Genomic DNA, 15,004 nt, shown 5'->3' with positions numbered 1-15,004 from the left:
AACTAGGGTTGGCTGTGTGCAAGTAAATGTCCTACCAGCAGTGTTATATCTGTTGTCCTTGCTATTTCCCCAATAAACTTGGTTTGCTTTACTTTTTCTTTTTTTTTTTTTTTTTGGTTTTTGGGTCACACCCGGCATTGCTCAGGGGTTACTCCTGGCTGTCTGCTCAGAAATAGCTCCTGGCAGGCACGGGGGACCATATGGGACACCGGGATTCGAACCAACCACCTTTGGTCCTGGATCGGCCGTTTGCAAGGCAAACGCCGCTGTGCTATCTCTCCGGGCCCTGCTTTACTTTTTCTCCTTCTAAGCCTGGGTAAAATTTAGGACTGACTTTATTTTCTTGCAAAGAGCAATTATTTGCTCCAACCTGGTTCCACAGCTCCCTGAGAAATTGAGTGACAGAGATTATCCCCTATGCCTGCTGGGGTGAGGCTTTGTTAGGAGTCAGTGTGCCCCTATAATTGAGAAGAGAATCTGAGAGTAGATGTTCAGACCCTGGAAGATGAACCCTTGGCTGAAGCCCACCTCCATCCTTTCCCTTCCAAGACCACACACCATCTTGCCACTCTGCAAAGGTTTCCAGGGCTGGCACTATAAAGCCTTAATCCTTACCACACTGTCTTTAATTCCCTAGTGGCACCCACCAGTGCTTGGAATCTAGAAAGTTCTTAAAAGTCAAAATTCTACTTGACCCAGAAGGTCATAGCCCAACAAGTAGACTCTAGATACAACTTAAAGTTGCCTTGTGAAACTGGTGGGACATTAACATCCATGTACGTCAGAGGCTCGTTGAGCAATATCCTCCACAATAGAGTTCCCAGGCACTTTCCAAGTGACCAACGTGAATAGAGATGAAAATACAAGATTTCTTCTCAGGCTGCCAATTCACTCCTCTCCTCTAATCCTATGTAACCTTAAGTACCACTGCAGTGGGGTGTTGAATTTCCCCAGTGGTGGTGAGTTTAATTTCCCACTGGTTGTAATATATAGCCTTCCAAATATAAAACTTATAATAAAAAGTTTTAATGAAAAATGCATATTCACGTGGTCAAAGTGATGATATAACTGATAGGACATTTGTCTTGCACATGACTTGTGTTTCATCCCTGGCATCCCATATGGTTCTAGAAACCCCCAGAAATAATTTCTGAGGTCAGAGCCAAGAGTAACCTTAGAATATTGTCAAGTGTGGCCCCAAAAGAAAAGAAAATAGTCCTGAAAATATATATTCACACTTTTTCATCTCAGTGTATTATCTAATCAATTTTTATTTTATTTTCAAAACTGTATTTGTTAAAAAATATTTTTATACCAACTCCAAGTTAGATGTCCCCAAATTTCCTCCAGTTTATCCCATTATGCTATAAAAATAATAATTTTGTGTTGGAAAACACAAAAATATGGGTAAACTTGCATTTATCATATGTTCTGTTATTATTTTCTAATATAATTATACATTAATCACTGACCTGAAGTAATACAGAGTATTACCCACAAGTTTATTTACTTATGTTATACTTCCTGAAAGACTTAAAATGTATTAGTGTAGATGGCTAGAAATGTTCTTTTTATTCACCTGAATGGTTTCAGAGTACTTATTTTATAATAAATCTTTGATCACTTTCTTTTTTATAATTTAGTGTATATAATTTTCTTCTGTAACAAATTTTTTAAAATAATTTTTCTAAGACTTGAGATATCTATCTTCTTGAAACATATTCTTACTTCCTGATCATACTGTCATGGCTTTTATTAGTCTCAAAAAACAAACTTAGTAAATTATTAACTTTGTCACCTGGCAGTTGGCAGCTGTCATGAACAACAGGACACACACTTGATAACCTGTAATAGAAACACAGTTCTTTTTGGTTTCTATTTCCTATACAAGATAGTCATGCTAATCAAATGCATTAAATCCAACTTAAAAGGAGATTGGGGCCATATTTGTTACTGCTTGGGCCCTAATGCTTAGGGGGTTTACCCCGGGCAGTAATCCAGGGCTCCTGCATACAATCTGAGTATATCAGCTGTCAGGTCCTCTCTTCAACTCCAATAATATCAGCATAAAAGCAATACCTGATTACTGTAATTTGTGATATAAACACACACTAATGGATCTGAAGATTGTTCTAGGATCCACAAAGAAGTGATGTCCAGGGGGATCTCCTGATGCCTTATGTGAAGAGAGATGCCACAGCCCTAGCAGGATATCTATTGCTTTCTCTCTATCCACTTTGGCCACCCTAAAATTGTTGGGTGAAGATCTAAGATTGTGAGTCTTTCTCTTTGCAGGAAAGAAAAGATAGTTCCTGACATTACCCAGGTCTTTCAGGTTTGTTGTCCTTTGCTCAGAAAACTTATTTCAGGAGGACATAAACAGTCAAGTAAAAACGGGTTTTATTTAGAAATTTTGAGGAAGAGTGAGAGAAAGGAAACATAAAGTGATCAAGATAAGGAACAGACTTCTCTAAAGGTAGAGAGAGCCCTAATACACTTTCCAGCATTAAAGTATGAGATGAGATGACAGATCTCAAAAGGTTGATGTAGGTGACATGTGTGGTGCAAGCATTATGTACATTGGCTGACAACACACATGGGCATATCTGTCTCCTCTGTTCCAAGTTGGATTTTATAGTTTCTCCCAACCTCGCCCACATTCAGCTTTCAAGAGTCCATTAGTTTACAAGGGTAAAAGTTGGGGATAGATGACAGTCTTCTTTGACATTTCTTTTCTGGCTTTTGTTCCTGCTGGAGCTTCCCTCTGTAGAGGGGCCCCATCTTCTCTGGGCCTGCTATAGCGACAGGTCAGTTCACAAGATGTGCCTTGGCAGCCTCAGGGATAACAGCAAATTAACTTCTTCAAATGCCATGTTTTGGTTTTATTATACCCCAAGAACTTCTATTACATCACAAGAACTTATTGCAAGGGACTAGGATTGACTTAGGGGGTATAGCAGTAGGATTATTGCTACTTGCAATAACCCCTGCGGGAAAATTAAAATAAATCTACATCTATTTGTAGTACTGTCCTCGGCAAACATTCTTTTATTAGTGGTAAATAAGGTTCATAGAATAAAATAATATTGGATAAAGATATTATCTTTTTACTATGGTAATTTGGTTTGTCTTACTAAGTATATTATCAGATTTTTATTGTAGACTTATATAGTGCTCCATTTAAAACAAATACCATTTTAATGAAACACTGGCCTTATTGACAATTGTCTGCCACTGCTAAGATGGCTGACTTGAGTTATAATAAGAAAGGAGAAAAAGCACTCCTTATCTAATTATACCATCATTAAACATTTATCATGAATTTTCTTTGCTTTGCTAGTGCACAGCATCTGTCTGCTATGAGAATAAAGTTGCTTAGATATAGAGGTTACACTCAGATTGAGGCATGAAGGTGAAAAATTTCTACCCATCAGATGTCACACAAGTGGATTTACAGATCAGACAGATGAGTTATATCTCTCAATACGATCCATATCTCTCTAGAGTTATACTATTGTGATACACACAACTGCAGCACATTGTGTATGTATCTTGTTAAGAATCACACATTAAAGGAGGCCACCACTAGGTCACAATTTCGCAGACACTGGGGCAAATAAAACAATAGCAAGATTCAGCCTCATTCCCCCAGTTTCCTTTCATTTGCTTCCTGCAAAGAATCTCTCCGTTTCTCTTTCGGCTCAAACTCCTTTGCCTTCTTCCCAATCAATCTCAAGGCTTTTTGACTTTCATTCTCTAGAATAGGCTGCGCCACCCGGAGGCTGAATGTTTAACAACAACAAAAAAGAAAAAGAAAAGGAGAGATAGAAAAAGAAAAAGAAAAGAAGGAAGGAAAGAAAGAAAATCCTCTTGGCCAGCCAGGAAGATTTTCACTTCCTTGCGATTTTACTTTGTAATGAGTCAAGCGCGTTCCCCTGCTCGACGCCAAGTATTTACGATCTAAAACTTAAGCAGAGAGCCTTCCAGAGCGTTAAGACCTCGTTTTCCCTAAGATAAAAGGGAAAAGGCAAAGGTGAAAAGTAGGAGAGCTTTATTAGGGTGGTTTGCAGAGTGAGGGAGTTTGGCGGGAAGCGCGGCCTCTGCAGCAACCTTTCGTGTGCCTCTATCCAAGGTCCTGAAAATTGCGCCCATAAAGCGCCTTTCCTGGCAATTCTAACCAGGGATTTGACCTGGAGCTGCAGACAGTCGACGCGTTTCCCAGGGATAGAGTTACCACTGGTGTATGTAGAGATGTTTGTTCAGCCCCTTTCCACGAGAGAATACTTGTCTAAAATAGGCGTTGTGCTTTGCATGGGGAAAGTCATGGCAAAAAGCTTCAGTTCCCCAGCAAAGTAAGAAGCTCTGCTCTTGAAGAAAAGGGAAGTTCAGAACGAGTGCTGGTACCCGTTCTTGGTCTCCTGGAGTCAACAAGATGGCACAGGGTGCGGGCACTCCATGGTTGGTTTGGAATGAACAGGACGATGTTCTCTTTCTAACAATTATAAAATTGTTGGTTTTCCTGTTTAGCTCTATTCAGATGTTTGTCACTGAGATCTGGAATAAATCGCTAGCCATTTGTCTTTCTGTTAAATAAGACGGCAGATTTCAGCAAAAACACATCTTTAAACGTGTTATTTGAACACTATTTTTAAAACGTACCATTTGCTCCTTTTAGGCGATTCTGAACATGATCTTGAACGAAAGCATTTCTCCTGTCTGCCTTCCTTCCCAGCCTGTGATCAGAAAGATCCAGGCTGTACTGTTTTCCCAGCAGGCGCGGGTACGAATAGGGACAAGCATCCCACCCACCCCAGCCAAGCAGAGACGAGATAGAATCAAAGCAATCATAAGGAAGTGTGTGTGTCAGAACAGTGTACAGCGAGGGAGCGACAGAAGAAAGAAAGAAGACACTCCTGCACTGCTCCCTAAGCTTTGGTTCCAAAGGGCACTTCTTCAAGAAGCAAGCCGACCTCCGGGCTGCAGAAATCGCAGTGGGTGGGGAGCAGACGGGGCCGGTCCGGGCGCCGCCCTCGCCAACCCGGGGCTGCTTATTTTAGCCTCCTCCGCCCCCCGGGAATGCCACGCGGCTCGGGGCCAGGTAGATGTGACGTCAGGAGATGGCTTTCGTCGATTTGACGTGTAAACACTCATTTCCATTCCGCTGGGCAGGGCCGGCTGCGCTCGGCGGGCGGGGACGCCCCACGCTGCGCCCCGCTCTTGCAAGACACTCAGCCGGGCTCTGAGCGCGCGTGGCCTCCAGTCGAGCCAAGTCTCCATCCAGCGTGCGTGGTCCTGAAGCTGCGGGACGGTGGTCGGGCTCCCCTGTTCTCCTTTGCAAGGAGCTGGGGCGGGAGCGCCATGGCGCGGGGAGCCAGGACTCTGCAGCGCGCCGCGCTCGCCCTCCTGTGCGCCTGGTTGGCGCTGAGCAGGGGCGAGGCCAGGAGGCAATTCGTGAACGAATGGGCTGCCGAGATACCAGGGGGACCCGAAGCTGCTGCGGCCATCGCCCAGGAGTTGGGCTACGACCTTCTGGGCCAGGTAAGAGTTTGCACTTTGAAGAAACTTTCAGGGCTCCCAAGCGCCCGCGGGACCTGCTCCAAGTGTCCCCTAGGGAGTCCAAGGCAGTGTGGCAAGGACCAAGGCTTTGCAGTGTCAGCTCGGAATCTTTGCAGAATGGCAAGCAACGGGGGTCTGGGCTGAAAGGGGGTAGCCGGCGGGGGTGCCATCAGTTAGGGACTCCTCCTCGCAGCGTCGTGGGACGCTGGGATGGAGCCCGACAACCGCTCTCGGGTTCTCCTCGCAACTCTAGGGGCGCGCTGACTCCTAGCAAAGCTGCTTCCCAAAGGACCTCGCATTTGGGGTGGTCTCCGCCAGGCATCAGTTTGTACCCCTAGCTTCTTGGTGCAGTCTCAACGGGGTCCCGGAACGAGCCAGACCAAGCACAGTCAGCGGAGTCCCCGTAGTGTGCAGGGCGCAGGGCTCTGGAGCGACCCCAAGGATCCAGGACCTAGTAGGGGTTGGGGGACGAGGAATGTAAGGCCCTTGACCCTGTTTCAACCCCTCTCCGGCCGCCCCTCCTGTGTTCCTACAATTTGCAAAGTCTGGACCCTGCAACTTTGTCCGCTCGGCCTTTGACTGGGTCCGGTTGCCAATCTGATATGATTGTGCTGGGGGGATCCATCCCTTTTCTGCTCCCTGAGATACGTAGCCAGATTTCAACTCTAGCGGGAAGGCATTGTGGCCCCGGCGGGCTAGCTCGGGGCTCGTGGAAGCGGCAGTGTATATGTGTATAGATGAGGATGGGGGGCGGAGGCCTTGGGGCACATGGTGGGAGCTGCCTGTAGGATTCTGGGGTGTAGTTCTGGGCTGAGCTTTCCTTCCCGTGTGTCCCCTTGCTCCCCTGGCCTTGGAACCTGGCTCTGGGGAGGCGGGGGAGGATCGAGTAGTAAAGACACTTTGGCGCGGTTTTCTCGTAGGCCGCTGAAGTCACGGCTGAGTAATGCGCGTGGGTGGCACTGGCTGATCCTTAGATCCAATCCTCTGGGAAATACATTTCCCTCGCCAGAGGCTTCATTCTCCAAATGGATGAGCCTCCTGAAAAAACCAGCAAGAAGGTCAATGAACACAGCCGCATCTTAGCCATTCCAGAGACCACCAAGATTTTCGCTTTTGCCCGAGCTCACCTCTTATGCCAGACTCGGTGTTGGAGGTAATAGGAGTCAGAGACACTTTCCAGGAATCAAGAACCTGGCAGAGATTGGTTCAGACACAAGCGATTGCTATTCCCCAGCAATAGCAATTCTAATTCTAATTGCACAGATTGGAAAGAGTAATAGAAGTTGTACTCAGAGTCTCAGTTTTTTTCGTGATGGAAGGAAGGAAGGAAGGAAGGAAGGAAGGAAGGAAGGAAGGAAGGAAGGAAGGAAGGAAGGAAGGAAGGAAGGAAGGAAGGAAGGAAGAGGAAGGGGTACAGGAGGATGGCTCAGAAAACATATTGTAGATATTTTAGGAAGAGGTATCAAAGATTGTGAGGGGAAAAAGGAGATTAGAGAAGTCTAACAAGAAATTAGAAAGGCATTATTTAAAAAAAAATAAAAAAGCTGGTGGGAAACCAAGAATTTACTAAGAAAGCAGCTCAGTCCTAAGTCTGGAGGCCGCAGGAAATTGTGGAGATATAAAGATGGGGGCATTGGTGGTGGAATGTTGAGCTGGTGAAGGGAAGTGTTGATTTTTATACTGAAACACAACTACAAACATGTTTGTAATCATTGTGCTTTGTTGCAAAAATATAAAATAAAGATAGAATGAAATGTGACCAGTGGTCACTGTGGGCACAATGAAAGTCTTGTATATTTTATGGGTAAAAAATTATGGATTCTTAATCCTTTTGTCTTTGGACAACCGAATACATAGTTAAAACACATGGTTATTATGGAAAGGAGTAGAAGTGAGAGCAAAAAAATAATCTCTCTTCCTTTTTCATCAATTCTCCCAATACATCTAAATGTGGACCATTCATTTGGGGAATTGTGTTTACACAATCTTAAAACACAAATAACTGCAAAACAACAAATTAGTATTCACTGTAGGCCCTTCAAGGAAGGAATGGCATAGCTACACGAAGCTTTAAAAAATAGTGGGGGGGATTTCTATGTTTATACATGTATATATAATGTATGTTGTATTTTTCCTAGGCACTTGCAATTAAAATGGCATTACTAATAAACATGGAAAAATAATGAATCTTTGTAAAAGTTTTTTGGTGCTTTTTTCATCTTCCTTCTTTCTCTTGGGATTTACACTAAAATAGCCTTGCCATTTGGAACTGAGTAATACCTCAGGATAAGGCCACGGTGGTGAGAGACAGGACCAATTGACAGCAAAAACATCTCTGCCCTAAATTCAATTACAGTTTATAGAATATTTAGTTCCTGAGGTTCAGATTTGAAGCAGGGCCTTCATGATGTTAGCAAAAACTTTTCTAAGTGAAAACTGCCAATTAAATGCCTACAATTCTTATGAAATAGTCAAGTGTCAGTTGCCTCTCAAAAATACATATTAACATTGCATATACATACACACACATATATCTGTCTAGGAAATTTGGTGGCTTCAAATTAAGTATTCTTTTGAGTAAAAAGGACTTTAACTTAAAAGAATAATGAACATAGTTCTAAGTAGTTCCAAGGTATTGGCAGTCTTCCTGAGACATTGACAGTCTGAAGGGAACACCTGTCCTAAGTGCAGCATGCTTTTTCTTTAAAACCGAACTAGTAGAAAGTCTAATGGTCAACCATTAGTTTTTTAAGAATTATCATTGTGAATTCAAGGACTGGAGCAGTGGCACAGCAGTCAGGCATTTGCCTTACACGTGTCTGACCTAGTATGGACCGTGGTTTGATACACGGCGTCTCATATGGTCCCCCAAGCCAGGAGAGATTTCTGAGCACATAGCCAGGAGTAACCCCTGTGCATCACAGGGTGTGGCCCCAAAACAAAACAAACAAAAAAACAACAAAAAACAAAAAAGAATTATCATTGTGAATTCAATGTCTCTTTTATAACAAGAGTTGTTTTAGCTGAATGTAGCGCTCATATATCCAAAGTGTTTACTTTACACAAATGTATGTTCTCTGACAATTTTTGAGAAGTGTGTGCCAATGTAATTTATGACACAAAAATATTTTTGTATTTGGTATTTTATTTTTTTCTTGCTTCCTCTGAAATGTGTGAAAAAAAGCCTCAGCAGTACCCAGGAAACTGTGAGCCCAAGTGACAAAATCTTGTGACACATATCACCCAATGCACTGACACGTGAAGGAAGATTTCCAACGTGAAGAAAAAGTTGACTTCAAACAATAATGTAAAAAAAAATCTATTAGCTGGGTAAGTTTCAAACTAGTCTACATACTTACTTGGAAAGTCAATTTTCATTGTCATGTTTCTATTTTATAGATTGGATCACTTGAAAACCATTACTTATTGAAACATAAAAACCATCCTCGAAGGTCTCGAAGGAGTGCTCCTCATATCACTAAGAGATTATCTGATGATGATCGTGTAAGTTCAGTACATTTTTTTTTGAGTTTTCTGTTTGATTTGTGATGGTTAACAAACTCAAAAGCATTTTTCAATGATCCTTTTACATTGTGATCTGTATTAATATCTATAGTTTTTCTTGTTCTTTCCATAAGGTCATAATTGTATATAATTACAATTGGATTGTATTGATAAAATTAACTAAAATGTGCATATACATAAATAAAATTTTATTTCACCATTTGGCCTAAGAACACATAAAAGAACATTTAAAATGAAATGGAAACAGTTGACCATATACCTTATATTTTGTATCTTTTTGTGCTGGATACTTTAATATATGATACATAAAGTCTCAAAATACAATATATGGATCTATATTTTAATTTTATTAAGTGAAGCTGAAGGAAACATTTCACATAAAGAATGGTAGAAGACGAAATTCATGCCATAATAAGACAAAATTTCCATTTATTGTTTGAGCCTGTACGCAGCTCAATGATTAAGAAATAACAAAACTGGGGCCAGAGAGGTGGTGCTAGAGGTAAGGTGTCTGCCTTGCAAGCACTAGCCATGGAAGGACCGCATTTGATTTCCCCGGCATCCCATATGGTCCCCCCAAGCCAGGGGCAATTTCTGAGCGCTTAGTCAGGAGTAACCCTTGAGCATCAAATGGGTGTGGCCTGAAAAACCAAAAAAGAAAAAAATAGAAATGACAAATAAATGTCCAAATAAATATAAGTATATTATGGGGATAGTTGGAATATATATACATATATAATGAACTTACTGATTCTTGAAGTCAGGTTTCAAAGTCATAAGAAATAACAATAGAAGTATTGCCTACATAGGCAGTATTGCCTCAAGAAACTGCCATCTTGGTGAAAATATATCCCAACTGGACTGATAGTTATAAGTGTGATTTCTATTGAAAAAATTCCCTGAAAAATTATGGTGTCTGTTGAGAAGAATTATGGTGGCTTGTGGTAAACTTTTCCAGTTCACATGGGAAAAAAAGTAATAAATATGGTAGGAACTAACAAATGTACAAAGAACTCCTGAACCCTGTGAAATAGCTATTTCCTTGTTCTGCAGTATGAAATGCAGAAGCTCAAGATGAAGGTAGGCTATGAGAGTTGCAAATGATTGGGCATAGAATCAGTGTTCACAACCACATTTAAACTCATAATGCTGTGTCACAATGAGATACCAACCCATAGCTCATTATGGCCAGTTCTTCACTTAAGTGAATAGCGATATGTAGAAGACCAAATCAGAGCCCCTAAAATTGCATGGACAGATATTATCCAAGGAGACCTTTTAGCCATTTCAAGGCAGAGAGAGCATTCTGTATGTAGGATCTGAAAAGTAAGAGAGCTGTCAACATTTTGTTAAGCTAAATCGATAGGCAAAGTAAAGAGATTATTTTACCTGCATAAATGCATATATCTAGCTAGCTTTTGGGTCACCTGCTCACAGTAAGTTCACAGTTCATAAGTCATTTATTCAGAGGCTCCCAATATAGGAGCTATTGCAAAGATGATAAGGACTTTAAGAACAGTGAGTAAGCTCATGAACCTTTAATTGTTGCGTTAAGAGCAAAGATTGTGCTATTTCACTTAGCTAATAAGAAGGCACCCTTAGAGTATTAAGTGATAATTTTATTTGCCCATGTTACCTTCAACATCTAGACAACCCTAAACTGTTAGGGTCTTTTTTATTTGTTTGTTTGAGAGAGATACCTAACAGTGCTCAGAGCTACTCCTGGCTCAGTGCTAAGAGACCACTATCAATATTCTTGGGGGAACCATATAAAGTGCCAGGCATTGAACCAGGCCCACTGTGTGCAAGGTAAGCGCACTATCAGCCATACTACAGCTCAGGCCCTCTCTTTTTTCCTGAGTATATTTTTTCTGTGAACCAAAGCTGGTTTTGCCCAGGGTACTACCCTGAGCATGGAGTTGAGTTTGTAAGGGGAAGATCTCCCACATACCTCTATTAATATATAATAAAATGTTAATATGCAAGGATGGGGAAATGATCTCCCATTCATCTTCATAAAAGTAAATTGAAACGAGTAGAAATATCTATTATTATCATTAAAATTATCTAATTAAAATGAACAGTTGGCTCATCTCTATTCCTTAGACCACAACTGATAATTGATTTTACGAAGAAACTTAAATCATAATGAACAAACAAGAGTTTACTTTCTAAGCAGGGGTCCTCAAACTTTTTAAACAGGGGGCCATTTCACAGTTCCTCAGACCATTGGAGGGTCTGACTATAGTAAAAGCAAAACTTATGAACGAAATCTTATGCACACTGCACATATCTTATTTTGCAATGAAGAAACAAAACAGATACAAATACAGTATGTGGCCTGCGGGCCATAGTTTGAGGACCACTGTTCTAAAGTGATTTCATTAGAAAGGAGTCTATCTATAATCTTAATCATTTGTGTGATATTAGAGAAATAAATGATAGTATAGTAATAATATTCAGAGGCAATAGAGATGGAGATGAGGAGGACCAGTCCATGCTAGGAATCTTGCCACAAATATTGGAGTAGTATAATTAGGGTACAGAGGGTTCATTATTACAATAATAGTTGGAACTGATCACTCTGGACATGAACTGGGTGCTTAAAGGAGAAAAATGATATGATATGCATGGTAGCCCTTCACTAACAATAATGCAAACAACAGTATCTAAAAGTTAAAAAGAGAGAAAGAGTATGTGTGAAAGAGAAGTAAAATATCTACCCCATAGAAAGTCAGGAGGGAGGATGGAAGTGAAAGAGAAGGAAAAGGAAAATATCTGTCCCAGAGACAAGCAAAGAGGAAAGTGGGAGGGAAACTGAGGACATTGATGGCAGGAAATGTGCACTGTTAAAGGGTGGTGTACATTTTATGACTGAAACTCAATTACGAACAATTTTGCAACCATTGTGCTTAAATCAATCAATCAATCAATTGACTGATAAAATAAAACAGAGCTATAGTACAGTGGTAGGGTTTTTGCCTTGCAAGCACAGTCGACCTCGGGTCAATATGCTGTGCCCCATAGAAGTAGTCTCTAATGAACATCACTATAAAATCAAGTAAATAAATGAATACAACACTAAACCTCAGTGAGTATTCTGCATTCATTTTGTTGATTTATTTTTTTGTTTTTGGGGCCTCAAAAGCTGCACTCAGAAATTACTCCTTGTGGTGCTTAGGGGACCATATGGAATACAAAGGATCAAACCTGGTTCTGTGTCATGCTATGCCTCAATCCCTAACTACTTTACATCTTAAGTCAGCATTGTATGAGCACAGGAGAAATAGTACAGCAGGTAGGGTGCTTGCCTTGCAAGCAGCCAATCCAACTTTGACAAATCCCTGGCACCCATGGTCCTCTAAGCCTTCCAGGAATAAACCCAGATATACAGTCAGTAGTAAGCCCTGAACACTACTGGTGAGGCCCCAAAATAAAAACAAAAGAAAAAAAATCCCTAATTACTTCTGGGTGTGGACTAAGATTTAAATAATCAATCAATCAATCAAAAAGAGTCTATCTGATTTCCTAAAAAATTCTCAAATAATTTTGTTTTAGGAAAAGTTGTAAAGCCCATAGAAAATATCAGTGAAAAGTTAGAGCAGATATCTTCAATGCACTTTACATTTTAAAATAATTATTGTTTTTATTTGTAATTAAAACATGACACCTGGGGCTGGAGAGATAGCATGGAGGTAAGGCGCTTGCCTTTCATGCAGAAGGTCATCGGTTCGAATCCCAGCGTCCCATATGGTCCCCCGTGCCTGCCAGGAGCAATTTCTGAGCATGGAGCCAGGAATAACCCCTGAGCACTGCTGGGTGTGACCCAAAAACCGCAAAAAAAAAAAAAAAAAAAAACATGACACCTATCATATACATATTAGCAAGACAAAATTGATTCTCTCTGTTCCATTTCTTCTACTCTTTTAGAGGTTAATATAAAATTTGGAGTTAATGGCACTAATCACAATATTCTTGCCAGCAATTGGATATTTAATCAGTTGCAGACTGCCTTTTTATATATACATATATATTCAATACTCTTGATTTTAATTTTACTATTCTTTTTGATGGGGCTAATATTTCAAACTAGCCTTCTGAAATGCAGAAATAGCTCTCTTTCCAAGTCTGTTAATGAAACCCGCAACTATAAGTGATTCTCTTCCTCAAAGATTAGTGTTTGTTCCCTAGCTCCCAGCTTCCAAAGACCAACTAGATGACAGGCAGTACATTCTAAGCCTTGAGGTATTTTAAGCTAAAACAATTAAGCTTGAAAACATAGCCACTTTAAAAATAAATTATAATGACTAATTTCTAGCTCTTATGTCCCTCCCAATCTTTATAATAGGCTGTGGTATATTTTCAAATTAAAAATACAGGACAATCTTAGTGGATAATTTTACCCTTTCATTGCAAATTATTTTTCAGTCTTTTTGGCCCTGACTCATAAATACTTTCACACTAACAACATCACATCTTCCACTGAATTGGAACTGTGTGTTTAACACAAAGAAGGTGTTTTGGGTAGGAAATAGTTAAGGCACCCTGCAAAATAAAAGCATGGTATTATTTCATCAGAATTTAACCGCAAAGCAACCCCTTGCTCTCTCAAAGCCTTGGGTGTAATAGGATTATACCATAAATGGGGAGTAGGTAATTTTTGTATTGTAAGATTTCTTTGCATAATACATGAGATTAAATTAATGGTAAGTGTGCATGGTCAGTAGTGCTCATTCATCATCCTAGATCTGTTGCTCATATTAAATATTCTTAGCATTAAAGTTAAAGCAGAGGGATTCAGAGTTTTAAATCTACAAAGGCATAGTATTTTTCTTGCCTGTGCAACATTTCTAATTTTCACCTTTTGCACATAAAGAAAGAAAAAGTAAGCTGTTGGAGCTCTGAGGTTACAAGACACTGAGAGCTCTTAGCTTGTTGATTCATTGCATGAAAATGGGTAAATTTTCAACTACAGAATCTTGGTATATTGATGTGAAAGAGTGCATTATGGTCCATTTGCGCATAAGAGCAGGCTGAACTTTTACTTCCGCTGTAATCACAGTATATGGAATTTGAGGGAATTATCTTCTTGACTGCTTTCTCCCATCCCTAAAATACACTTTAAAGAGAATATTCATTTCCCCAGTGGGCAAGCCCTTCTCACTGAGCTGTCAATTTGATCTGTAGTCAAAGAAAAACATTGCTGAGCTGCCTGAACTCTGCTGTAGAGGGCACTGGAGCTAGTTTGAAAGAAGATGATTATAAAGGTGGTTTCCTGACTATTTATTTGTTGCTATAAAATTTCTTATAGGTGATATGGGCTGAACAACAGTATGGGAAAGAAAGAAGTAAGCGATCAGTTCTAAGAGAGTCAGCAGTAAATCTTTTCAATGATCCAATGTGGAACCAACAGTGGTACTTGGTAAGTTGCTACCAGGGAGCTTGCATTATTTTCTTTGTTGCATCTGATCAATGTCTTTTCTTTCCTGATGGAGAATTACCCAAGGACTATACTATCTGAGATTAAAGGCCAATGGGACCTTCTCTGGTCTGAGTCCTACTGATCTAGTTTCACTAGGTGGAAGTATCTAAAGCACAATATTCAACTGCTAACAGAAGAGGATTTGGATCCTTATTTATTTATTCCCTTCTAAAATCTTTCAATAACTTTGCCTTGAAAATCAGGGTTTCAAAAGGAAAACTTATGACAGAAAGCACAGTAGGTTAAAGCTAATCTTGAGAACATTTAAATCTCTCAGGTCACAGTGAACAAGATGCATAATGATCAACCTAGGGCTGAAGCCATAACACAGCAGGTAGGGCATTTGCCCTCCATCCAACACTTATTATGGTCTTTTGAGTCCCATCAGGAGTGAAAGTAAATGCTGAACCAGGAGTAATCCCTGAGAACTACCAAATATGA

At 40.4% G+C, this 15,004-nt stretch overlaps 1 protein-coding gene across 1 annotated transcript in view; it reads left to right on the top strand.

Moving 5' to 3' along the window:
• Positions 1 to 5,115: 5,115 nt before the first annotated feature.
• Positions 5,116 to 15,004, top strand: part of PCSK1 (proprotein convertase subtilisin/kexin type 1) — a 62,234-nt gene continuing 52,345 nt past the window's right edge. The window contains exons 1-3 of the mRNA XM_049769127.1: positions 5,116 to 5,538; positions 8,956 to 9,060; positions 14,393 to 14,503. Of these exons, the coding sequence (XP_049625084.1) occupies positions 5,359 to 5,538; positions 8,956 to 9,060; positions 14,393 to 14,503 (396 nt within the window). The 5' untranslated portion in view covers positions 5,116 to 5,358. The remainder of the gene's footprint in view (positions 5,539 to 8,955; positions 9,061 to 14,392; positions 14,504 to 15,004) is intronic.

The sequence above is a fragment of the Suncus etruscus genome, chromosome 2, assembly GCF_024139225.1.
Source record: "Suncus etruscus isolate mSunEtr1 chromosome 2, mSunEtr1.pri.cur, whole genome shotgun sequence".
NCBI classification, from domain to species: Eukaryota; Metazoa; Chordata; class Mammalia; order Eulipotyphla; family Soricidae; genus Suncus; species Suncus etruscus.
This window is presented reverse-complemented; position numbering and strand designations above follow the sequence as displayed.